Source organism: Felis catus, chromosome A2 (assembly GCF_018350175.1).
Source record: "Felis catus isolate Fca126 chromosome A2, F.catus_Fca126_mat1.0, whole genome shotgun sequence".
In the NCBI taxonomy this organism is placed as follows: Eukaryota; Metazoa; Chordata; class Mammalia; order Carnivora; family Felidae; genus Felis; species Felis catus.
In genome coordinates this window covers 20,783,619-20,808,936 of record NC_058369.1, presented here as the reverse complement: position 1 = coordinate 20,808,936, position 25,318 = coordinate 20,783,619, and the positions used below count along the sequence as shown (strand labels likewise).

The 25,318-nt window shown below is 52.7% G+C and overlaps 1 protein-coding gene and 1 long non-coding RNA gene across 12 annotated transcripts in view; one reads left to right on the top strand and one right to left on the bottom strand.

Annotated features, from left to right (window-relative positions):
• The window catches only part of POC1A (POC1 centriolar protein A), a 101,195-nt gene that overhangs the window by 36,723 nt on the left and 39,154 nt on the right, over nucleotides 1-25,318 (top strand). For 10 of the 11 annotated variants that reach the window (XM_045051020.1, XM_023249402.2, XM_019822527.3 and 7 more), the window contains 3 exons: nucleotides 4,732-4,865; nucleotides 15,272-15,340; nucleotides 18,264-18,362. In XM_045051020.1, the coding sequence (XP_044906955.1) occupies nucleotides 4,732-4,865; nucleotides 15,272-15,340; nucleotides 18,264-18,362 (302 nt within the window). The remainder of the gene's footprint in view (nucleotides 1-4,731; nucleotides 4,866-15,271; nucleotides 15,341-18,263; nucleotides 18,363-25,318) is intronic. The other variant, XM_045051021.1, reaches the window with a different exon arrangement.
• Nucleotides 12,438-15,028, bottom strand: LOC109495863. The gene is made up of 2 exons (XR_002151604.3): nucleotides 14,775-15,028; nucleotides 12,438-14,677 (listed from the first exon to the last, which is right to left on the bottom strand). It is a non-coding gene; the product is annotated as an uncharacterized LOC109495863 (long non-coding RNA).

Below are 25,318 nucleotides of genomic sequence, written 5' to 3'. Positions count from 1 at the left end.
TCCCAATTCAGCAAGGAGACAGTGGGGCTGTTAGAGCCCTGGGAGCACCAGTCCCCACGGAGGTGGGTTAGGCTCCATATGCTCTGAGCCCACATCAAGGCTGTTTAAACATCTGAGCAGCAGCCCCCATCCGGAACCCGTAATGTGGTTTGCGGTTTACAGGCACGTGCAGGTCCTGGGTGGATGTCAGGGGCTGCTCCCCATTTCACAGATGGGGAGTTTGAGGCTTGCCCACAGTCACACAGCTGGGAAGCTGGGAATCTGAGCCTCCCAGTTCAAGGCCTCCGAGTCTGACGTTCTGTCCACCACCCCTTGCTGGATTCTTACACTGTGTTGATTCTAGTCATTTACTTCCTGAGTCCTCTGGGAAGCCTTGGCTTGGCCCTCTCCAGAAATTCCAATTAGAGCTCAGAGTCCCAGGTTCTCTGTCCATCAGTTCTTTTTTTTTTTTTTTTTTTTAATTAATTAATTTTTTTTGAGAGAAGGAGAGCAGGAGTGGGAGAGGGCAGAGAGAGAGGGAGACACAGAATCTGAAGCAGGCTCCAGGCTCTGAGCTGTCAGCACAGAGCCCGACGCAGGGCTTGAACTCACGAACAGTGAGATCATGACCTGAGCCGAAGTCGGTTGCTTAACCGACTGAGCCACCCAGGCAGCCCCTCCATTGGTTCTTAACACACCCCTCTGTCCCACCCCAGCTACAGTCACAGAGGATTTTAAGGCAGCTACGCAGCTGGTGGGTCAGGCCTGTACCCTTTGCTTGGTTTTTGAGACTGAAACAGTTGGTCAGGAGGCAGTGCACTGTCCCACCTGATCTGGCCAACTCACTGGCTCTTTCCCACCATCCCTAAGTGAGCATTTATGTGACAGTCACAAAGAGGAGGGTTTTGAACATCCTTCCCTGCTAGTATCAGAGCAACTTCATTGTATGAATCCATAGCCCCTCATAAACCCAAAGTCACGGGTAGTTCCAGTTGCATATTATGAGAAGTCACCCCGGGTGAAGTTAAGCTGAGCCCTTTGTGATGAGAGTGGGGTGGGACTCGGTCTGGTGTGGCCTGCTTTAGGAAGGTACCTCCTACTTGGGTACCTGGGGGTTACTCTGGGCTCCTCGGTCAGTTTGAAGCCCACTGGGCAGTAGGCCAGATTTGCCGAAGGCTTGTACAACAGAGCTGTGTGGGCAGAGTGGCTTGTGGGTACCTGGGACTCTCCTCAGGCCATGTGCTGCCCGCCAGCTGTGGCCAGTCCCCAGGGCAGGGTCTGCAGTGACCTCGATCCCACCCTCTCTGGGTTCCTGGTGGCCTGTAGAACCTTGATGTTGGTATACCTCTGACCTTGAGTTGGAGTCTTTCTTTTGCCAGGAGCCCACAGCTGTGCCCAAATGGCAATCCACCATCAGTTAACACTGATAACTGCCATGGAAGCAAGAAGAGGGCCTGTAAGTTTTGGGCTTGATGAAAAGTGGATTATTCCTGCACAGTCACTGCTCAGGACTTTATGGTGGGAGCCTACCTGGGGGACTGTCACGCAGGGATGATTCTTAGGACAGGGCCTCCCTAGAATGGCTGTCCCACCTCTGTAGAGCCAGAGAGGCTGCCCCAGGCTGGTGGGGCTGGTGGGCAAGGCAGGAGAACAAGGAGGGAAAGGCAGTAGGTCCTGGCATCTGGTACATCCTCACCCCCAGTCTGAGCCCTTTTCTGGAGTAAATGGTTCCAGATGTTTCCACCCCAGCTAGGAGGTCTTTGATATTCCTGCCATTTATACTGGGGCAGAGCTTTTGGTGCCCTTTCTCTGGAGGAGATTCCCTTCCCTGGGGTGGACTTGCCCAGGTGGGAGGCCCTGGCATGGCATCCACATCCTGACCCCGCCAGCCTGGTGGTGCTGGGAAGCCCTGGGCTCCCTGAGCTCACCCTCCCCCGATCCACCCTCCTGACCCTGGCTGTTCCTCTGCCAGCTTTGTCTCAGGTGGGGTGGGGTGGGGTGGGGTGGCGTTCTTTCCAGTACAGGCTGCCAAGGGCTGCAGAAACGAGAATAGAGTGCCCTTCTCCAGGCTCAGGGAGGCAGACATGCCAGGAGTAGCATTTGAAGCCCGAGGGAAGATGGGGCATAGGTAGCTGTTCTGCTGTGGGACTGAGGGCTTAGGGTGGCGGGGCTCCCCTGGGAGCATCTCCCAGTGTTTTGGCCTTCCTCGTCCCTCACTTCTCCGCCAATGTGAGCCAGCAGTCTGGTGAGCATAGCTGGCCCCTCAGGAGTGCAGGGCACTAGCTCTTAGCCTGTAGACTTACAGCCTGAAGTGCTGCCAGGGTGATGCCAGGCTAGGCCTGGGCTCTGTCTCCCTGGACAGGACTCTCTATTGAGGGGAGAGAAGGATTTGTTTTGTTTTTTGATGTTTATTTATCTATTTTTGAGAGAGAGAGGGAGAACACATGTGGGGCAGGGACAGGGAGAGGGTGAGAGTGAGGGAGAGGGAGAGGGAGAGGGAAAGGGAGACACAGAATCTGAAGCAGGTTCCAGGCTCTGAGCTGTCAGCCCAGAGCCTGATGTGGGGGTCAAAACCACGAACCGTGAGATCATGACCTGGGCTGAAGTCAGATGCTTAACTGACTGAGCCACTCAGGTGCCCCCCCCTACACACAGGTGGTTTTTTTTTTTTTTTTAAGTTTATTTAATTTGAGAGAGACAGCACATGTGAGTAGGGAGGGGCAGAGAGAGAGGGAGAGAATCCCAAGCAGGCTCTGCACTGTCAGCGAGGGACCTGACGTGGGACTCGAACCCATGAACCGTGAGATCACAACCTGAGCTGAAATCAAGAGTCGGATGCTTAATGACTGAGCCACCCAGTTACCTCGGGAAGGATTTGCTTTTTATCATTCACCCAGTTGTGTAATCACAGTGACTATATACTGATGGTTAAAAAATTATTCTGGAAGTATGCAGAGTAAAAATTCCCTTATTTCTGTCCTACCCATAAGACTGTATAGGAGGGCCCTACCAGGAGCTTCTGTCCACATCCCTCTGCACATGTGTGTGCCCCTCTACATGTGGGTGGTGATAGTCACACTCTGCACCTGTTCAGTTCCTGCTGGGGTCATCTATGGCTGTATTCTTTTGTTCTCCATGCCCCAAATCTAAGTAAGCACTGAGGACACTGACCTCCCCGTCCCCAGACATCATCAGCCCCTCTGCAGGCTGGCTCCTGGAGTTCTGGTGCTTAAAGAGTGTTCAGACATAAATTGCCATGTTATGTAAAGCCCTGGCTGTCTCCCCCAAGTGTGCTCGGGAACATGTACCCACATTCCCCAGGCATATGAGCTTATCAGCTGGGCCGGTGTCTGAGGGGCTCCATGTTCCTCTGTGGGTTCTGCTGAAGGCCATTTTGCGGTGGATGTGTTTATTGCTCTTGCAGCCTCACAGTGCCAGGATGAGGGGTTGGTTTTAGAATTTGCCTTTCTGTTTGTGGCTGTTCTGATTTGGCAGGCCGCGGTTATCTTATCCCCGCTGATGTCCCCTCCCAGGCCTGAATAGTGGGTATGAAGGCACTGGGGTCGTCTTCAGCAGCTGCTTTAGAAGCTGCGATGTAGCTGGTGCTCACATTGTCGTCCCCATGTGGCCTGCCTGGGTCCAACTCACCCACTCACCCACTGCTTTCTGAGTCCCGCTCAGTGCCTGACACTGAGTCAAGCCCCTGCCTGACAGAGCACCCAGTCTAATGGGGGACCCAGCCCGGAATGAAATAGTTACACATAAATGTAAAACACTGTTGTGAGGAGTACACCCACTGGAGACTCGTGGTGCTTCAGGAGGACAGTTCAAGGGGATGGCCCCCAGGAGGCCAGGAGGCTTCTCGGAGGAGGTAACTGAGTAATGAGCTTCAAGGTCAGGGGAAGAGGTGGGCAAGGGTCTCCTGGGCCCATGGGGAATACTTGGAGAGCTATCAGGCTGGAGAGCTGTCAAGGGCTGGGCTGGCTGGATCCTGCAGAGTGAGGGACACCGGGACGGATAGTGGGGTTTGGGTCAGGCCAATGGGGAAAAGAAAGTCATGGATGGGATTGAGCTTTTGAGTGTTGGGTAAAGTGGCAGGACCTAGAAACTGCGTGTGACACCAGGGGCAGCCGAGAGGCACATCTGAGGGCTCACTCTGTACAGAGGCCCCATAGGCAGGCTTATCCCCACGGCACCCCTGACATGTGAGTGCCATGATCCAGCAGGAGAAACAAACTGGCTTAGATGTGTCAGGGTGCTTGCTCAAGGTCATAAAGTGGGCCAGCAGGGAGGCCAGGATTGGAACCCAGGCCTGACTAGTTCCTGAGCGTGTCTTACCGTCTGCCTGCCTGCCCCACACTCTTGTAGGGCAGGGGCATGGTATTGGGACTTCAGGGGATTTCTTTTCCACCTCATTCCCCCTGAGTAGCAGTATGAAAGACAGACGGAGCATTACGTTTGAGCACTCCATTCTGCCCCAGCTCGACACTCTGTGTGCTTTGAGAGGTGGGGGAATCACCTGATCCCACCGGCCTTGTCGCTTATGCGCCCGCTTGCCCTGCATCTCCCGCTGTTGGTTCTCAGCTCTGGATGAGTCTGCCCTTGTTCCTGTGCTGCACTTCTGGGAAAGCCTTGTGGGGCTCCCCATAGCTCCTTGGAGCCGAGCCTCGGTTGGTCCCGATTGCCCATCTCTGGGCTTCAGCTGTATCCCCTGGCCTCCCAGCCAGTGCCTGACAGATGTCCCTTCCCTAGTGCACAGCGCAGCGGTGAACGCACTCTCCTTCCACCCATCCGGAAACTACCTGCTCACAGCCTCCAGCGACTCGACCCTGAAGATCCTGGACCTCATGGAGGGCCGGCTGCTCTATACTCTCCACGGGCATCAGGTGAGGCCATCGGCCTGGCACTGAGTGGTGTAGAGGGAGGCGAAGGTTCCGCCTTGAGGCACATGCAGGGCTGTGGTTCATCTGAGGTGGGCCTTCCCTTGGAGCCCATTGGGGATGGCTTCTGTGGTCCCCTCACAGTCTGGGCAGTGGAGCGAAGGGCGGAAACAGGTTTGCCCTTCATGGGGCCCATGAGCTCTGGCAGAAGTGCTGGGCCTGGTACCGCAGCTGAGAAGAGGGTGCAGGAGCTAACTTGGGAGTGGGACAGAGCCATTCAGACATGGTTGGCACATTTATCCCAGGGAGCTACATGGAATCTGCCCCCTGAGTAACCTCAGGCATCCCTTGGTTGAATAGAGCCCTGGACCCCATGCCCTGAATTGCCATTGGGGTCTCTTGAGGGTTCTACAGATGTTGATGCCTTTGGAGATAGAAACTAACAGGTATCTCTCAGAGACGAGTGCTTAGGATGGACATCTTCCTGTGTGTTTGTTTGGGAATTCCTGGAATTGAATCAAGGGACCTCTCTGAGCAACCTTCACCAATGCAGCTGGTGCCCTGGATTCTCTCAGTGGGCAGTGGCCAGGCGCAGAGCCATGGTGAGGTGGGCTGCCTGCTGCTCTCCTAGAAGCCGGTCTGGGAGTCACTCTCTCACCCTCACCCCCACACCAGCCCCCAATTATGGCTGAGCTGTCTCCTGCTGGGCAGAACAGAATGTCTCCTGTTGGGACATAGTTGCCACACCCAAGTTGGACATGGGGTGCAGAGACCAGAGCTGTCAGTCTGTCGCCTTCTCCACCTGTGAGCAGGGGGGCAGGCTCTTGAGGGCTGAGGGAGGCCCTGGGGTGCCCGTGTATCTTGGGCAGGGAGCAAGGTGTGGTGTCTAGCTAGGGCTCTGGATTCACCGCCATCGGAGTCAGGCACACGGGGGCCATTGGCCATTGGCTGTGGCTTGACGTGGGAGCATGGGCCTTGTCTTCTGCTTCCTTGGGACCTGGAAGGCTCCTTGCTGCCCTCAGCCCATGGTGACCCCTCGTCCTCCATGTCACATGTCTGCAGTGCAGGACATGTCTCATTCGCCCAGCAACTGGCACATCTAGGTGTAATATGTGGCCCCGGGGCTGGGTTACCTCTGCTCTTGTTACAGAGCCACCTTTGTTATTTGTTTGGCAGGTCAGTTATTCAGATTCATGTGTAACCAGTCTGAGATCTTATAACCAAAGAGGGTATTTGAAAACCACCAGAATGGTGCTGTCTCTCCTGCTCCCCACAGAAAGAAAGCAATATCCAGAAACATGCAAACAGATGTGTGCCAAGTGATCATCCAGGGCCTTCAGTGTGTGTGTGTGTGTGTGTGTGTGTGTGTAAAGGTTCTTTAAACAGCTGACTCACCTCTTAGACTGATAACCCTAGAAATGTGGTGTCTAAGTGCCTGTCCTGTGTTTGGGCACAGCATCAAGCACATAACGGAAACCCATTGACCTTCTTCTGGAGAAGTGAAACAGGGACCAAGTGAGATGGCGCAGTTGCCTGTCTGCCGTTGAACCTGGAAATGTGGGAACTAGGCCAAGGGACATCTGGGTTCACATAGCCCCATGCAGATGTATAGTCCTCTTGGGCTCCCTGATCATGAAGTCCATTCCCTGGTCTACCTTTCCAGAAAGATTTGCACCTGGGCTGTGTGGTGACTTGAGCATTCACATTCTGTTCCAGGAGGTGGCTAAGTGCCCCCATAAGGCCCAGCTGCCACAAGCCACTTCTTGAAGTGTGTGACTGAGTGGCCCCAGGGGTCCCCACTGGGTCCTCAGTGCCCAGGGATTCCATCCCACAGATGAGGATGGCCGATTTGAAAGTACTTTTGATCCAGATGGGGCAACTGAGGCCCAGAGAGTGGTTTGAATTGTCGGGGTCCCATGCAGCTTAGGGTGGCAGAGCTGGGATAAGTATCCATGTCTCTACGGTTCGACCCTGAGTACTCACTTGCCTCACACACCCACTTTTATTTTACTTATCTATTTAAAGTTTATTTATTTTTGAGAGAGAGAAAGAGAGAGCACAAGTGAAGGAGAGGCAGAGAGAGAGACAAGGAGACACAGAATCCGAAGCAGGCTCTAGGCTCCGAGCAGTCAGCACAGAGCCTGACATGGGGCTCAAACTCACAAACCATGAGCTCATGACCTGAGCCGAAGTTGGACAGTTAACCCACTGAGCTACCCAGGCACCCCCCACACACAGCTTTTAGATGTCAAGTTGTGATTTCACTCTTGTCTTTAGATCACTGATCTGTGGAGGAGGCCAGCAGGCCTTGTGGCTGCTGTGTCCCAGCCTTGCTGCTACATGACCTCATTCTGATTCAGCAGGAGGGAACCAAGTGAAACTTTGGTTTGGACTTGGAGGACCTCCTTGTGACCATCCCTGGGCGTGGCCCAGAGAGAGCTGTGGGAGGGAAGGCTATTGAGTTTTTTCGGCCAACTGGAGCACACCCCCCTCCTGCTTTCAGTTCCACACCTGTGAGAAAGGCAGGGCCAGCTGGGCAGGGGGTGGCACACCAGCTGAGAGAAGCCAGCCACAGGAAGCCAATGCTGGGGGTGAGACAGCCCTCAGCTGGGAGGGGGCTCTGGGTATGTGCCAGGGAAGTGCCTGTGTCCCGCGTGAGGGCAGGACCTGAGCCAGCTCCTGTGGGGGAGCACTGAGGGAGCAACAGCGTGGAGAAGAAGGGTCAGGGGAAGCAGTGCTGTTGGGCTGACGCTTTCTTATCTGGGTTGAGGCTGGAAGTCTGATATGCCATTTAGTTGTGTTTTAATGCTTATTTTTGAGAGAGAGAGAGAGAGAGAGAGAGAGTGAGAGCAGGGGAGTGGCAGAGACGGGAGGCATACACAGAATCCAAAGCAGGCTCCAGGCTCTGAGCTGTCAGCACAGAGCCCGACAGGGCTTGAACCCACGAACTGTGAGATCACAACCTGAGCCAAAGTTGGCTGCTTAACTGACTGAGCCACCCAGGTGCCCCATCTATTTAGTTGTCTTTTAATGGTATGGGGGCACCAGGACGGAGGCACTTGCCAAGTGCCAGAGCTAAGATCAGGATCACCCAATGCAGCCTGGGTCTTCTGTACTGCTTTGAGGGCAGCTTGTCAACCTGGGAGTCTGACCATAGCAGCAGTTTGGTGGTTCTCTAGCATGCACTTGGTCACACCTCCCATTGGCCCATGTGAGGCTGGCTCACTTTGTGAGGTTAGAGGTGGATGTCAGTTATAAGCTTATTGTGGGCCTCGAGGATTCTGGTGCTTTTCTTCTGAAGTCCTGGCTTTGGGACTCTGAGCTACAAAGGGCCATTCAGGGGATGTAGCTGGGGACAGAGAGGCTCCTGTCCCATGGGTGTTTGATGCCACGCAGACTGTACCCTGGGAATAGTTCCTTGGCTGCAGCTGTGGCCCATGTGGCTCTACAGAGGCTTCCACGCGTGAGTCTCTTCAAGTGTTTGGCTGCTGGGTGGCAGGCCTAAGAGCTGAGCAAGCCCTTTGCTAGCTCAAGTCCTTGGGCCCCGGCCCCTCAATAGCTCTGCTGCTTCAGCTGTGATGGGCCTCAGTGATGAGGAGGCAGCGGGTGGCAAGTTACCAAATGCAACCTGAGCAGACACTGACCCCTTTGCCAAGGCAGGGGTTGGGGCTGAGCAGTTGGGTAGCCGTCTACCTCCAGCCTAATCTGCCCAAGTGGAGAGTGGACAGAGCAGAGAGGGCGCTGCCAGCCTGGATGTGGTACATTGCCCTCTTTCTTCTGCCTTTGTCCCTGGGAACGCAGGAGCAATTTCTCTCTCTGTGGCTTGAGCTGGTAAAGAGCCTGCACCAGTCACCTTTGCCAGCTTCTTTTTTTGAAGCCAAGTGCTAGGATGCATTCGCTTGAGGAGGGTTCATATAGCCTTATCTGGTCAGTGATGGTGCCCAGCTTTTTAAGGAAACACCCCAGTATTTCCAGGAACAAATAGCTTGTACCCACCTGTTTCTGGTTTGGAAAAGCCATGAGTACTGTCACATCTTGTTCAGTTAAGTCTGGGTTTCAGGAGGCTGCAGATGAGAGGAAAGGCCTTGGGCATCAAGGTCAGGCCATTCCAGCATTGCCTCTTACCCTGGGACATTGGGCAAGACCTTGACTTTGCTAAGACTTTGCTCATTTGTAAGAACTCCTGTATCTGCCTCATAACAGGCGAGGGTGTGTCTACATTCCCCAGCACCAGACATAGTAGATCCTCACAGATGTTGGTCCCTTTCCACTTCAGCTCTTGGAAAAGATCTTTTGTTGCTCTAGGTAAGAGCTCTTTAAAAGGCTGTTGAATGGGAAGCTTGGGTGGCTGTCGGTTAAGTGTCCAACTCGATTTGGCTCAGGTCATGATCTCATGGTCCGTGGGATCGAGCCCTGCGTCAGGCTCTGCCGTGACTTCATGGAGCCTGCTTGGGATTCTCTGTCTCTATCCCTCCCCTGTTCACACACACTTTCTCTTTCTTTCAAAATGAGTAATAAACATTTAAAAATAAATAAAAGGCCACTGAACGTTTCTGTTATGGGCATGGTTCTGGCACCCTGGGTGGGCAGTCAGTCTTTAGTAGGAAAATGAATCCATGGTAGGGGACTCTGATGGCTTCACCCCTTTCTATGGGCACAGGGCCATAGCCGTCAGCCCCTCCCCCACTGGGATGGGAGTGCCTGTTTTCCTTCCACCCACTCTCCCACAGAGTGTTTCAAGGGTTTATCTGGCTTTTTGTTTAGTCTTGTCCTCATCTCCCCCAGAACATCCTCTTGCTTTGGTTTCTCTTTTGTCACACAGCTCCTGAAATCTGTCCCTGTGGTGACTCCTCTGAATGTACTTGTCCCCACCAGTTGCTCTGAGTAGGTGTGGCCTGCTGGTGCCTTGGTCCACAGGTCTGTTTGCAGTGCCCATTATTAGTCCCGCCTGTCAGGCCACATTCTACGGCCCAATTCCTGGAGGACAGGCCAGGTATCTGTTGGCAGTGGCCTGGCAGAGGTGCCAGTGCCCTCTCTGGGGCTCTGGAAGGTCTTGCCCTGGGGATCTGCCACAGCTTTGACACTTAAGCAAGAGGAAAAGGAGCCCCTGCTTCTTTTTTTTATTTTTTAAATATATGAAATGTATTGTCAAATTGGTTTCTATACAACTCCCAGTGCTCATCCCAAAAGATGCCCTCTTCAATACCCACCACCCACCCTCCCCTCCCTCCCACCCCCCATCAGCCCTCAGTTTGTTCTCATTTTTTAAGAGTCTCTTATGCTTTAAGGAGCTCCTGCTTCTTGCTGAATCCAGTATAGACTTAGGGGTGTCAGGGCACACAGGGGCCTCTTCATCCTGTCCCACCCCTCACCTTGCAGCAGGGAAGAGCAGAAGAAGGAAGGACTTCCCCAGCAAGTACAGCTGTTGTTTGAAACCTTGTGCCCTGAGCGAGGCCCCCATAGCTCTGGGTGGCAAGTGTGGGGGCAGTGTGCTAGAAATACAGATTTATTTTTCTGTATTTTCTGAAACATAATCTTGAGCCATGCTCATTTGGTTTAACTCCCCAGAGCTATTTGGGAGAGGATGGTGGGCGGGACGTGGGTGGGAGTTAAATCTGGTGTTTATGGCTATGCAGTTGGCGTTCATGTTGCTGTGGAGTGACTGAGCTGCACGGGAATCACTGGGCATGTGGTTCCACGCACCCCAGCTGGCTCATGGTGCAGGTGAGCAGCCATCCAACTAAGGGCCTAGAACCCAGAACTGGCGCTGCTGTCTGCACCTGGGGCTGTGCTCCTAGGCTTGTTTACTGTGAAATCACAGGCTCAGGGCACGGGATCCACCCATGTCCCTGGGAGCTTGTGTCATGCCAGAGCCTAGGCTGGGGCTGGGCAAGTGGCAGTAAAGGGGTACACATGGTCAAGGAGGAGAGGCGGCAGTGTGACAGAGTGGCCTGGGATGCATGGGCTGCCCCTAGGTGGCTCCAGGTGGAAGGAGGCTCTCTGAACGTGCCCCCCCCCCCCCCCCCCCCCCGCCCTGCCACCTTGTTTCTTCCGGCACTCTGCGGCCCCTTGTGTAGTCATTTCATTTTGGAAAATTAGGTTTATGCTTGGGAAGCTCAGACCTGGTTTGGATGGTTGGGCACCTCCTGGGAGAGGTGAGGGGACATCACGAGGGAGAACAGCTCATGTACTCCTACCTTGAGTAAACCAAGAGGCCTGCCTGGCTTTCTGTCCCCTGCCAGCAGCCCAGGGTTGAGGATTGGGAGGAGGTGTCCTTGGCCAAGGTCAGGAGAGAGCCTCAGCATTTCTGGGCACCAGCTCTTCCCAGAGGCCACTCCTAGTCCACGGGGCCACTACTCAGACACAGGAGCCAGCCCACAGCAAGATGCTGGTGAATGAATGCAGGAGCCTCCCTGGTGTGGGGCTTGTGGAAGAAGCAGCCTGGGGAATCAGAGACCAGGGCTCCCACACCAGAGGCCGCTTATGCCTCCTTGGTCTCCATGTCTTTGTTTAATGGTCACTCTTCTGTTACTTCTGACACCAGGCATGTGTTGTGACATTACTATTTGTTGGCTGGTAGCCAGTGAAAAACATTACAAAAGCCTCGTGAGGTGGTGGTGGATGGGGTACCTGGCTGGGTCTTTGCCAGCATAGCTGTTGTGGACACAGTGGTCAGAGTTCAGGTGCACAGGGGCCTCAGGGAGTCCGGTGGAAGGGAGTGAGGAGAGCAGAGGGGTCTGGACCAGCTATAGGGGCCCTAAAGGGAAAGTCACCCAGAAGCTATGGGAGCTAAACACCATGGGCTCCTTTGTTTTGCCTTTTTTTTTTTTTTTTTTTCCTTCAAGTTTCTTGATTAACACCTTGCTGTTCAAGAGTGAAGAAAGCAGACTGTGCGGGGCTCTTGGTTTGGAGGTTGTCAAGGCAAAGATGGCATTTGGTGAAGTGACTGGGTGTGGGCCTAGCCAACCTCGAGGGCCACATGCAGCTGCATCAGGAGGGAGAGTGGAGTGGGAGGCCAGGCTGCATCCAGTGCTCATGACGACCAAGCAGAATGAATGGTCTCACCAAAGCTGGCCAGATCCAGAAAGGGAGGGAAGGATCTGGTTGAGCCTGTGAGGCATCCTACCTGTAGACATGGCCTGGAGCCAGAGGGGACCAGGATCTCAGGCAGGACCTCTGGCATTCAGACCACACTGCTAAAGTCTCAGCAGAGAGTTCAGAGTCATACTCAGGAGTCTCTGGAGAGGCCCCTGGGTCTTGCCTGGGAGAAGAAACAATTTGGCAACATTCCTGCCCTGAGCTGGTGAACTAATGCATTGAGAGTAACTGATTAACCAAAAAGAATAAGCCACCTTGAAGGCAGAATGATTTCAACGTGTATCACATTGGATCAGTGTCTGTGACAAAAGCGCCCATCAAGCCCCCATGGTTTGGAAGCTACAATGCACTCCAGAATGTAACTGCTGGGCTAAAGAGTAAATCACTGTGGAAACTAAATGTTTGGAGGTGGCCACCAGTGAGAATATTGCATATTGGAAACTTTGAGGATGTATCTAGGGTGGTAATCAGAGGCAAATGTGTAGCCTTAAAGGAGTTTATTTAAAACGGAGAGAGATTAGAAATAACTGAATTAAGAGCTCAATGCCAGAGGTCACAGAAAGATCCTGAAGCAAGAGAAGACTGGAGCTCGAAGTCAGGACCCCTGAGCAGGCTGGTGGGGCTGGAGCACCAGTGAGGGCAGGAGGAGGGGCCCTGGCAAGGTTGGTGGGGGCCGGGGTTGTCTGGGTGCCGAAGGGTTGGGATTATGTTTGTCAGTGGTGGAGAAGCTCGGTCTGCGTTCTAGTCCCTGCTGGTTTTGTCCCACAGCAGAGCCTAGGGCCACCTGCTCCCCGGGGCTGTTTTTGTGGGCCACAGACAGACAGGCAAGAGCGTTTGTGGAATGTTGCTCTTTCCAGGAACACCAAGGTACCTGGTGTGGGAGCTGAGCAATCCTCTGGGTAAATGGGCACTGCTGGGGAAGACCGTGGGTCTCACCCCCAAGATTCCCCTTACTGCTTGTATGTTGCTGGCATCATCCCCAGAGAGTTTCCTGGCATTTGGACTCCGGGGAAAGCGCTAGCCTCTGCTTTCTGGTCCCAGTCCCCCACCACGCCACAGGCTACCGGCTGCCTTCTTCAGTGGTGCTGCCACTGCTTGTCCTCCAGCAAGTTTTTTAAGTTTACTTATTTTGAGAAAGGGAGAGAGAAAGTGAAAGGCTCCACTCTGTGTCAGCACAGAACCTGACATGGGGCTAGATCCCACGTACCGTGAGTTCATGACCTGAGCCACAATCAAGAGTCAGACACTTAACTAAATGAGCCACCCAGGCGCCCTTGGCCTCCAGAATCTTGTCGGCAACTTGGCATCTGGTGGCTGAGTGACAACAGGAAAGGAGACTGGCTGATGAATATTTGTTTCGTTCCTTAGTTGCTCTGACTTCTTGGAAACCCGCTATTCCTCAGTGAGCTCTGGACAGGCAAAGAGCCTGTCTCTGTTGACACTGCGTGTCCTGGTTTCCTTCTCTTTTCTCTCTTCCTTTTTTGTTTTTCCTCAAAATGAAAATAGCTTTGTTGTTTTGTGTTTATATTAACATAGCAATACCATATACTCACTGTTTAAGAGTTCGAAGTATGAGGAATTAACAAAGATTTCCAAGAATCAAGTGAAAGTCACCTGAAATTTCCATCCCGCACCCCACTGTGTTAACCCTTGGGGATTGTTCACCCGGAAGAGTATTAGGGTGATGCGTGATCTGCTCCCTCCCTCACTTGGCCCTGCACTTGTGGCTCATGATGCCTTGCACCTGGCATTTCACACTCCCTGGTGTAATTGACATTCCCCATCATAAGAATGGATCTCCTTTGTCCTATTGGATGGCCATATAGGACTCCCGACTGCCCTGAACCCCAGGCCATCTGTGAGAGGAGGTGGGGAGAGGCACAGGCTGGAGGCTTTGTCTCTGACCTCTTGGGCCTTGGTCTCTCCTCTGGGACGCATCACCTGTAGGAAGGGTAAGCGTGCAAACCATCCTCTGAAGGTGAAGTGGGTAAGTGCAGGTTAGTGTTAGCTGGCCTCGTACTTACTTTCTTCTTCACCACCTTCATTATGGGCACCTTGGAGAGGAGGGGCCGTAGATACAATGGGGAAGTGTGGGGGTACATATTCCTTCCTGCCCAGCGTACCCAGGGGCATCTTTCCACCTGCCCTGTCTCTCTCTTCTGGGCAGGCAGAAGCTGGTCTCGTTCCATGACTTCAGATCCGTTTTTTAGCCCAGAACTTCTCTGTCTTTTCCAGCATCGTGGAGGTGTGTCCCAGTGTTCCTCTTGTCCATGGCTCCACCTCCTATGTCTGCCCCATGGCCGGAGGCATCTCATTTTGGCAGTTGGGGCTCTTGCTGCTCCCTGCTCTGGTCTGGAGGAACTGAGGTGGCCTTTGTAATAGTGGCCATGCTGTCATCAGTTAGGAGAGAATCTGTTTTATCTGGTTTTTCTTTGGGAATGCCAAGTACTGCCACGCTGAAAGTTTGGCCAGGAGGAAGAGATGGTTCACGGTGGTGTGTGAACAGATTCTTGCTCCGTGCATCTTTCTGCAGCAGATTTCAGGCATGTGAGGAAGAGCCCTCCCTCTTTACTAGAGGATTATGCGCCCCTGCTCCAAGCCCGGATAAACTCACGGGCCCTCAAAGCACTGCGTGGCACAGGCCTGGCGTGTCCCTTCCGATGGTCATGTGGACCTTCAGCACCTGGGAAGCCGGAGCTGGTACTTCTTCCCCAAAGGTCCTAACATAAAGAAAGTGATTTGCACATTAGAGGGAGACATCTCGTTGCTCCTCTGTTCAGACACCTTTCATAACCCCCTCCCCAGTCTCCTTCCTACCCTGATTCTGGCCTCTTGTGTCACCTGGGCTCCCTGACTGCACCCCGTTTCTGCTCATTGGCTCCTCCTCAGGGCTGCACACTTCTCTGGTCAGCTGCAGGGTGGTGTCGGGAAGGAGCACGACCTGGGCCAGGGGGACCCAAGTTCTGGTGCCAGTGCTGGGCCTGGGATAAGTCAGTGTACTTGTCCGACCTCCATCTTATCCTTGGGAAGTGGGCACAGTGATGGCAACCCAGCAGGGCTTTCTGCCCACCTATGACCCCCTGGCTTGGCCTTTGTGCTGTCAGTGGTGGTGGGGAGCAGAGGCCTCAGCAGTGACACTCACGGCTGAGCTCTGCAGGTGTCTCTGCCAAAGGTGAGGGAGGACAAGGGGCTAAATGAGGCCCTTAGCCCTTTGTCCTGCTGCTGCTCCCATTCGGGAGCTTCTGGTTTTCTTCCTGTGCATTTAACATCTACGGTGACCTTTGGTGTTTTTTCTTGTTTGTTTGTTCTGACAGGGTCCAGCCACCACTGTTGCTTTTTCAAGAACGGGAGAGTATTTTGCTTCTGGAGGTTCTGATGAACAAGTAAGTAAAGATTGGTCTAAGACATGTTGACTGGTACTTATCAGAAGAGAACAGGAGGTCAGAGCATCTTGAGGATGGGCCAGGTTTCACTAGCTTCCTTGGTGTCTTTCAGCGACCATGAAGGCTGGCACTTGGGGTGGGGTACTTAGACCCAGGGTGCTCGTCTCCTTAAAGCAGGTCTCCTAGGGGTGCTGATCCCGTGGCAGCATCTTAAAACCCTAACTGCTCAAACCAGCATGGGTTGGAAGGATCCTGAGCTATCATTGCCATTAAAAAGTTAAAATGAAGGTTCTTAATAACTTCTTTTGGGGCGCCTGGGTGGTGCAGTCGGTTAAGCGTCCGACTTCAGCCAGGTCACGATCTCGCAGTCCGTGAGTTCGAGCCCCGCGTCAGGCTCTGGGCTGATGGCTCGGAGCCTGGAGCCTGTTTCCGATTCTGTGTCTCCCTCTCTCTCTGCCCCTCCCCTGTTCATGCTCTGTTTCTCTCTGTCCCCAAAATAAATAAACGTTGAAAAAAAAATAAAAATAAAAAATAAATAACTTCATTTTCCTGATGAGATAATTAGGGGATACATACATAGCCTGGCAATGTGGGCAATGTGGCAAAAGCTTCATATTTCATTTAATCCTCATGGCGGCCCTGTGGACAGGGCCTCTGGTCCCTCCATTGTATGATGAGGAAACTGAGGCTCAGCAGATGACAGAGATCAGGCTGCCCTGGAGCCCCCACCTCTGTCATATGCCCTCTTTGCTCCTATTCTGCAAATAGTTTTGAGGGATCAGATTTTCAGACTGCATGGCCGCAGGGAGAAGACACGTGTGAGGAGGTCCTGTCCCATTTTGTCACCCTGTGTGCCCAAGCTTTCTGCCCATCAGCCCAGGTACCTCCTGCCCAGAATGTTCTCTGTCTCTTTTTTTTTTTAACGTTTATTTATTTTTGAGAGAGTGAGAGAGTGCAAGCGGCAGAGGGGCAGAAAGAGTGAGAGAATCCTAAGCAGGCTCTGTGCTGGTGGCACAGAGCCTGACGCGGGTCTCATACTCAAGAACCGTGAGAACACAACCTGAGACGAAATCAAGAATCAGACACTTAACCGACTGAGCCACCCAGGTGCCCCCAGAATGTTCATTCTCTTTTTTTTTTCAACGTTTTTTTTATTTATTTTTGGGACAGAGAGAGACAGAGCATGAACGGAGGAGGGGCAGAGAGAGAGGGAGACACAGAATCGGAAACAGGCTCCAGGCTCCGAGCCATCAGTCCAGAGCCTGACGCGGGGCTCGAACTCACGGACCGCGAGATCGTGACCTGGCTGAAGTCGGACGCTTAACCGACTGCGCCACCCAGGCGCCCCCAGAATGTTCATTCTCTTGATGCTGGGCCTCACAGCTCTGCTCAGCCAGAAAAGTCCCATTGGCCTTCCAATGAGCCCCAACCCCATTCCTGTGGACCAATCCGGGTCGAGTTTCTGCCAAGAAAGCAGAGGGTTGTTGGAAGCTATTTCAGCATGGCTTGGATAAGAGGCAGTGTGTGTCTCCCCCCACCAGCACTGGTTTCTGTGCTAACCAGACAAGGGAGGAGGAAGACCAAGGGGACCCCTGAGCTGTCCCTGGGTGTGGAGGCCTGGCTCATTGCTTAAGCAAGAGAAAATAGTGCAGTAGAGTCATACCAGAAATAGTCATGGTAAAAGAAAGTCACATAGTACGAGAGGCAGCCTGGTAGAAAGTAGGGCTTCCGCCCACTCTGGGCCCTCCTCAGGCAGCCACTCCTATCAGCTCCCTGGCTGCTTTATTAAAGTCTGCTCTGAGAGCCTTTTTGGAGAGACATTTGAATCTTCGCATTCGTAATACTGTTCTATTCCCGGGAATTTTTCAAGACTAGCACAGTTACAAATGGCCCTGTGAACAAGGGGGTGTGTGCTAATTCTGTTTGTAGGCGGGAGGAATGAGAGACCTTAATGGCCATGATTCAGGGAGCGGTAAACGGTAGGCTTCTCTAGGAGTGGCAAACAGCCTCAGGAAAGTGTCCTGCTTATGCTGAGTTTTCGTCTTACCTGGACACAGGGCTTTTCTGTGGTCTCACTTGAGCACTGGCCACGCTCCACAATTCCTGCTGTACTGGAAGTGACCCTGGCAGAGGGCAGCCACATGGGGCTGATTCTCTCCAATAGGAACGTTCTTGCTCCCCAGCAGGGCTGTTTGCCAAGCTTTTGTTGGAGGAGCCTTAGGATGTGAAAATCCTTCAAGTGGACTGTGGAATAAGGGGTGTGTTGCCCATGGCTCCCTGGGTACCAGTGTCTGTGCCAAGCTGTCTCTGTGAGGTCAGAAGATCATCCCCTTTTCACAAATGGGAAACTGAGTCACAGAGAGGTTGAATCCCTTGCCTAGAGCCACACAGTAAGGGACAGAGCCGGGAATTTGACCGCAGTGGTCTGGTGTAACAGGCCAGGCCACAACCCTCGGGAGCTTCTATTTTAGTGGGGAGACAGATGATAAATGAGGAAGAGGGACAAAGAAATTAAATAACTACGAAGTTTGATGCTATGGAGGAAATAAGTAGAGAGCTATGATAAAAGTTAGTAGGAGGCCAGGGAAGCGCTCTCTGAGAAGATGCTGTGGAAGAGGACACTCTAGCTTGAGGAGACAGCTACACTTGGGCTGGGACACGGCAGGGAGGGACCAGCAAGTACAAAGGCCTCGTGGCAGCATGCAGTGAGTCCATCCTGATGGCACACCCAGGTCTTCTCGAGGCCTGTCCGGAAAGCCTGGGAGGTGGGGCAGGTCCCAGAGTTGAGCTGGGGTGTCTGGTGGGGACTATCCTGCCACTGGCCTAGAACTTTCGAGGTGGCCTCTGGGCTCGCATTTTCCATGAAGTAGGACTGGCAAGGGTTCTTCTCCTCCTGATTCTCTGTGCTTGTGGGTCTTGGCAGGTGATGGTTTGGAAGAGTAACTTTGATGTTGTCGATTATGGAGAAGTCACAAAAGTGCACAGGCCCCCAGCCACCCTGGCCACCTCCTCCAGGAATCTGGTAAGTGGCTCAGCGGGTATGTCCTGAGCCCTGAAACTCTGGTGGTCATGGCAAACGGTGAATAATACTTCGGCGCTTGTACTTTGTTTCAAATCTAGAATTAACAAGCAAGACGTGAGGACTGCAGGTGCCGAGGCCCCCTGCCATTTGGTCAGGGGGTGTTTCCATGGCATATGCTACTGATGGTTGAGGAAAGGAAGGACCTGTCCCCTGCTGAGGCTTGGGCCACAGGACCCTGCGGGAGGTTCCTAGAGGGCGTGGGGCCTGGGCCACAGCTGGGACGGATGGGAAAGGCCCAGCCCTGTTGCTCTCACTTCCCTTTTTTTTTTAAACCATGGAAAGGAAGTTCCTCAGCCACAAGCCATTTTTAGTACCTTTGTCGGTAAAAGGCCATTTGGTGTTCCCGAATTAAGATAGTTAATGGTATTTTTTGACAAATATTTTGGGGGAAAAAATGTTTGAGAACTGATATGATCTCATTGAATAAAGTTGCATTCAGCTTTGGCTGAAATAAGCTTTAAAAGCTAAGGATGTGAAGCCCTGAAGGTTTTAAGTGCCAGTGGCCATAAGCTGTTTGAATCTCTCCCTCCTGGACCCTAGAGGCAGTGTAGCCTCTCCCACCCACGGAAACTGGCCTGAACAACAGGAAGCGGCTTGCCCAAGGCCCCCAGCAACTCAAGGCTGGCCCAGAATAGAACCAGGAAGTCTCTGAGTCCATCCTGAGCTTTCTTTGGCTCCAGCAGAGGGATCCCCCACCCCAGCGAGATACCCACACACACCCACACCCCCCTAAACATACCCATCCTGTGTGTTGGGGCTCCCTCTAGGAATAGGCCAGCTTGAGATTTAAAGTTTTCTTCCAAGGGTTGCCTTAGCTGGGAGGTTATGTTCTCCTCCACGTTTGCTAATGAATAGCTGATTGTTAGCTTTGGGGTTTGTTGGGGTATGACTGGGTTGCATGGTGGTCTTTTTGCTGCTGTTTGGTCTACCTAGAAAGGCATCTATCTTCTTCCCTTCCCTTCCCTTTCCTTTCCTTTCCTTTCCTTTCCTTTCCTTTCCTTTCCTTTCCTTTCCTTTCCTTTCCTTCATTTCCTTCCCTCCTTTCCTCCCTTCCTTTCCTTCCTTTCTTTCCTTTCCTTTCTTTCCTTTCCTTCCTTCTTTCCTCTCCTTTTCTTTCTTTCTTTCTTTCTTTTTCTTTCTTTCTTTCTTTCTTTCTTTCTTTCTTTCTTTCTTTCTTTCTTTCTTTCTTTCTTTCTTTCTTTCTCGAAATGTCTCTTTTTTTTTTAATTTTTTTTTTTTAATGTTTATTTATTCTTGAGACAGTGGGAGACAGAACATGAGTTGGGGAGGGGCATAGAGAGAAGGAGACACAGAATCTGAAACAGGCTTCAGGCTCTGAGCTGTCAGCACAGAGCCCGATGCAGGGCTCGAACCCATGAACCGTGAGATCATGACCCGAGCCGAAGTCGGACGCTTAACCGACTGAGCCACCCAAGTGCCCCTGAAATGTTTCTTTTTTTAGAGAGAGTGCAAGGCAGGGTGGGACAGAGAGAGAGAGGGGACAGGATCCGAAGCAGGTTCTGTGCTGACAGCAGTGAGCCTGATGCAGGGCTCAAGCTCACAAACCACAAGATCGTGACCTGAGCTTAAGTCGGCGAAGTCTGACGCTCAACCAACTGAGCCACCCAGACACCCCTAGAAGGCATTTTTCAAACTGCAGGACTGGGATCCTATGGAGTCTGTAGCATCTGTTCCCTATCTGTTGAGGATAGGGAGGTCCAGCCAAGGCCTTTATGTGTGCTGCCCTGTTTATCCCCTACCTTGGCCGGCTGGGTGGGCAAAGTTACTACTCTTACTCACAGATGAGACATCTGGGGCTTAGTCACTTGCCCCAGATGCCTGGACCTACAGACTCACCACGCTGGCCCCTCTGAGCGAGGCTGACTGAGCTGGAAGCTGCAGGTGGCAGAGGGCTGCCTGTCAGCTTTTCCCCATCCCAGGGAAGGGCACTGCCACCTGTCTCTTGGGAATGGTCAGTAACCATCAGCAAGGGGGGAATCCTGTGCTCCTTTTCTTGTGGCTATTAGGGAAGTAGCTCAGACAAGCCACCTCTTGTCCCTTCAGTCCTGCTCAGATACGGGGTGTGGAGCACCCTTGCATCCCAGAGCTGTGGGGCCTGATCATCTAGCATGAAGGTGTTCGGGGTGGGGGAAGCCAGCAGGACAGGGCAGTTTGGCATGGATGGGATGCCAGTGCTCACCAGTGCTCAGGAAAACCATTTGTTCCCCTACTACCTTCAGGCCCACGACAGAGCTGTAGTCAGTTCCACTGGGCATCACCACATGGTACTCAAACAGAGGAAAGGATATGGGCTCTAGGGTCAGAGAACTGGGTCTGAACCCTAGCCGTCTGGTCCCAGACAAAGCACCTGCTCTTCCCAAACCTCTGTTTTCCACGATGGGACCTGCGTACCCCTTTGGCGGGCTCTGAGGACCCCATGTATGACAGAGCTGAACTCTGCTGACCCACACCGTGACTTGACTTATTAGTCCTGAAATTGTTCTTTGTTTATGGCTCTTCCCTTATTTGTCACAAGCCCCTTTGGGACACTGAAGAGATGTATGGGCCCTCATTCAGACACACACCCATGCCAAAGCTTGCACACCATGTGGAGTACACTTGTAGGAGTGTGTCTGATCTCAGGACTCCCAGGCCAAGAGGAGAGCTAAGGGATTTTTTGTTTGTTTTGTTGCATTTTATATACATGACATAAAATTTCTCCTGTTAGCCATTTTTAAGCGTACAGTTGAGTGGCATTAAGTACATTCATGTTGTTGCACAGCCATCACTGCCGCCATCCATAGAGTTATTTTGGTCTTCCCAAGCCTGAAAGAGCCAGCACCGCCTGGTGGTTAGGTTTGCCCCCATGGTGGGTAGGGAAGCTGACGAGTATAGTCTCAGCTTTCCTGCCCAAAGGCTTCCGTGGCACTGAGATGTGGTGACCGATCCCATGGCTGGCCAGGGCATCTCAGCTCCTCTGGGGGCCCAGGTGCTCTGCAGCCACGTGCCAGGAGCCGGTGCATCCGATGAGCCCCTGCCCCTCCAGCTATCCATATACTGTCCCTCCAGTAACCCAGGGGTTCTCAGCCTTGACACTGCTCATCCGTTGGGACAGATAAATCTTTGTTGTGGGGGCTGTCCTGTGCATTGTAGGGTGTTTAGCAGTATCCCTGGCGTCTACCCACTAGCTGCCAATAGCATCTCCCCACCCCCCTACTTGTGACAACCAAAAATGTCTTCAGGCATTGCCAAATGTCTCCTGGGGGGCAGAATGGCCCCCAGTCAAGAATCACTGCACTAACTCCTACCTCAGGAGTGAGCCCATAAGGGAGGCTGCTGCAGAAGCGGGAGGAGTGTGGGAATGAGCCTGGGGGTAGGGATGTCCTTGTGGCAGGAGGCATGGAGACGGCACAGAGGGTGGGCCACGCCGAGCCTGCTCGATCGGGCCAGATTTGGGCTTATCCCCGCAGCTGTGGCTCGGGTCTCTAGCCTATTTCTAGCAGAAGTCTATTTTATAAAAATGTCATTTGGCCTGTCACACTTTGGAATCTTCCAGAGGTGATGGTAAACAACAAAAAAAAGACCTTTAGCAACCTGATATTCTTCACTTACAATTGGAGTGTTCTTGTCCTTCCTGCCTGCTGGCTTCCCTGGCTCCAAGATAGTAACCAGTGAGTAGTTTGGTGGCTGGCCAGGGTGGCTTGGCTTGGCCTGTGCCCCAGGAGCTCTTGGATCTCATGACCCCTCCCTCTCTAGCTCCTTTTGTCCCCTGGCCCTTGGACCCTAAAGCTGCATGAGACACACCTGGGCATTTGGGGCGTCTTAGGAAGCCACCAGGCCAGGTACCTTGTGTCTGGTAGAGTATGGCAATCTAAAGCCAGAGGCAGGCCCGCCAACAGAGCATGGCAAGGGCAGCCCTACGAGCATGTGATGGCCCCTCTGCCCTGGAAAGCCCCCTGCCCAGGACCCTTGCTCAGGCTGCAGCATTCAGCTCTCACTCTTGGAATGAAGGCCATCCTTGAGCTCACTCTGAACAGAGCTCTGTTCACTGCCAGAGCTATTTTCAACCTCTGGTTGAAATTCACAGCTTATTTTTAGGCACATTTCATGTTGAAAAGCACAAGCCATTTCCCAGCCCTCCAGAATGAGAATAAAGGGTTCCGTTTTCTCTCTGTTCTTGGCTGAGTTGTGGAGGAGAGGGTTTAGGGCTGTGGCTGGGGGGCTTTCTCTGCTTGGAAGGCTGTAGAGGAAGGACTCCAGCCTAATAGCTGGGCCGAGGTGGGCAGGAAGCTCCATGCTCTTCCCCATGACATACTGCAAGGCCGGAGGGAGGTTGGGAGGGCTGCTTGCAAGCAGGTGAGTGCCTCCCAGAGGGGCTCATGTCGGGGCAGAGAGTGGGACCCCCACGAGTCATCTGCAGCAGGTGCTTGTGCTGGGGGTTTTAAGGGTCTGGTGCTTAGCTCTGTCCTGTGCTGCAGCCCTGGCCTCTCTGTTTCCTCCCTGTACTCATCTACTCAAGTTCTAGCTCCTTCCTGCTGTTAGTGCTTCGGAGCCATCCCTGAGGTATCAGGGCCACTGTGTCTTGGCTGGCCTTGGATTTGGTCATTGCCTCCCAAGTCCCAGCTACCATAGGACTGGTTTTTACTTCAACCATAGAGGCATTTTTAAACCACTTTTAACAAGGATGTATTTATTCTGATTTACTCTTATTCTTGCCTTTCCTCCAAATACCTGAGAGCCCATTATGCAATTGGGAAGGAAGGTTGTGCTAGGCAGGTGGGAGGGGAAGAATGCAGAATTCTAGGTAATTCAGGAAAACTGAAAAACACTTCCTGAGTTGTCAGGGCTGGCTGCCTTCCAGTTCAGACAGTAACCTTGAGTTCAGGGGCCGAGGGCTTTTCTCCCTCAACCTCAGATGGGGAGGCACCAGGCCCTCCTTCATGAGATTTCACGAGGTGGTACATGCCAGGCAGGCACTTGGAACTGTGCCTGGCACATGGCAAGTGCTCACCAAGCTTTAGCTATTTTTAAAATGTTCCTCTTCCTTCTTCTGTCAGACTGAGGGCTGGATGAGCCCCCTGCCCAGTTGGGGAGATTGTTGGAGTAGGGAGACAATATGCAGGAAAGGGGGCAATTCTGACCTAGATAATTTTCGATGTTGACTCCCTTCTGCAGGTCGTCTTTGTGAGGTCCAGTGAGGGTTTTAGACCCTTGCAGGAATCTGTTGTGCTTCCTGATGAGAGACCCAAGTCCTCTGTGCTCCCCACCCCCATGACTCCTCAAAGTAAAGTGTTTGGGACCCCCAGAGCCTCAATGCTAGAGTTGTCCCCAGGGGGAGGAGGCTGGGTTAGCTAACAGTATCTGAGGTCTCAGCCTTCTCTGAGGATGGCCTGTTTCTTCCTAGTTCTGGTTCTGAGGGTGAAGCCCCCACCACCTCCCGCACCCATGTTTCTGCTCTCACATTTCTGTCTTGACTTAGGGGCTTGACTTAGGGGTTCTTGGGTTCTTGGGCTCTGATTCCAGTCTTGGCACTGGATCTTGCCCCATGCTGAGGATCTGGGGGTCCTGGGTTATCACCCCAAGCACTTACCTGGAAGAGTCATAGAGTTGAGGCAGGGGATGGGGTCCATTTCCACTTGCCTTATGGATTTCCATCTGTTTGTGAGTGTGGAGGACTGGGGTCTCTTGCTGATAACACAGATTTCTGGCTGACATTTGCTTTCAGTAGTAGAAGTATGGATTCAAGGGGATGCTTGACAGGCAAGGCATTTTGGGTGTTTACAGCAGGGTTGAACCCCAAATTTATGTGTGTTGGAGGGGAGCCTCTCCTTTCTCCCACTGGCCCCCATTCTGGCTCTGAATTTCCCAAGATTGTTGTCTGGCTCTTATCAGCAGGTGAGTCAGAATATGCTCAGATACTTATGTGTCTTAGAAGAGGGTTGGTTTCGTGGAAGCCAGACTCTCGACAGCCTTTAACAACTTGGTGGGCAGTTTAAGAGCTGTGCCGCCCCTGTGGGCTGGTCCACAGTGAAGCTAGGTCAAATCTCTCCTGTGACCTCAGGCAGTTCATCTTGATTCTCTGTACTCAGATTTCTCCCCACCGGTCCACATTACATCCTTTGGGCATTTTCCATTTTAGGGGCTTACTGTGGAAAAGATCATCCTGCAGGGGTGGGGGTAGGGTGGCCGCAACAGCCATTGCTGACTCTGGGTGGCAGAGGCCCTGAGACAAGATGTCTCACTTCACACTCAAGTTTCATTTTCGTCACCTTTACTTGAGAGGAAGTCATGGAAAGTCCTCTGGGTTTCTTAGTTTCAGTGGGAAGACAGAGACTAAAAATAAAGAAGATTCAATATTTGTTACCAAGTTACAATTAATTAATTTATTTGTTGTGTGATTGGGAGAGGGGCAGAGAGAGAGAGGGAGAGAGAGAATCCCAAGCAGACTCCTCACTGTCAGTGCAGAGCCTGATGCAGGCCTCAACCTCACACACCATGAGATCATGACCTGAGCCGAAACCAAGAGTCAGACGCTTAACCGACTGAGCCGCCCAGGCGTCCTGTGAGCTACTATTTAAAGGAAGTTCCTGCTTGAATCAGAGCATCCTTGTACAGTGGCCGGGAGTAACGTGGCTGTGTGAAGTCTAGAAGCACCAAAGATTCTGATGCTTCCCACGGAGGGGCTCTTTGGGCCCGGGATCAGTGTGGGGAGCTGGGCTCCTTCCCTCAGGGTCCGACTTGTGTCTGTTACCGGGAAGCAGGCAAGATCTCCTCTCCTTTTCCTTCCAGAGGCTAAAACTGACTTTATTGGGAGGTGGGTCAGGGCTATCCCAGCACATGTTAAATAATTACCATGTTTACCAGAAGGGAGAAGTTGCCTTTGGCAGTGCAGTGAG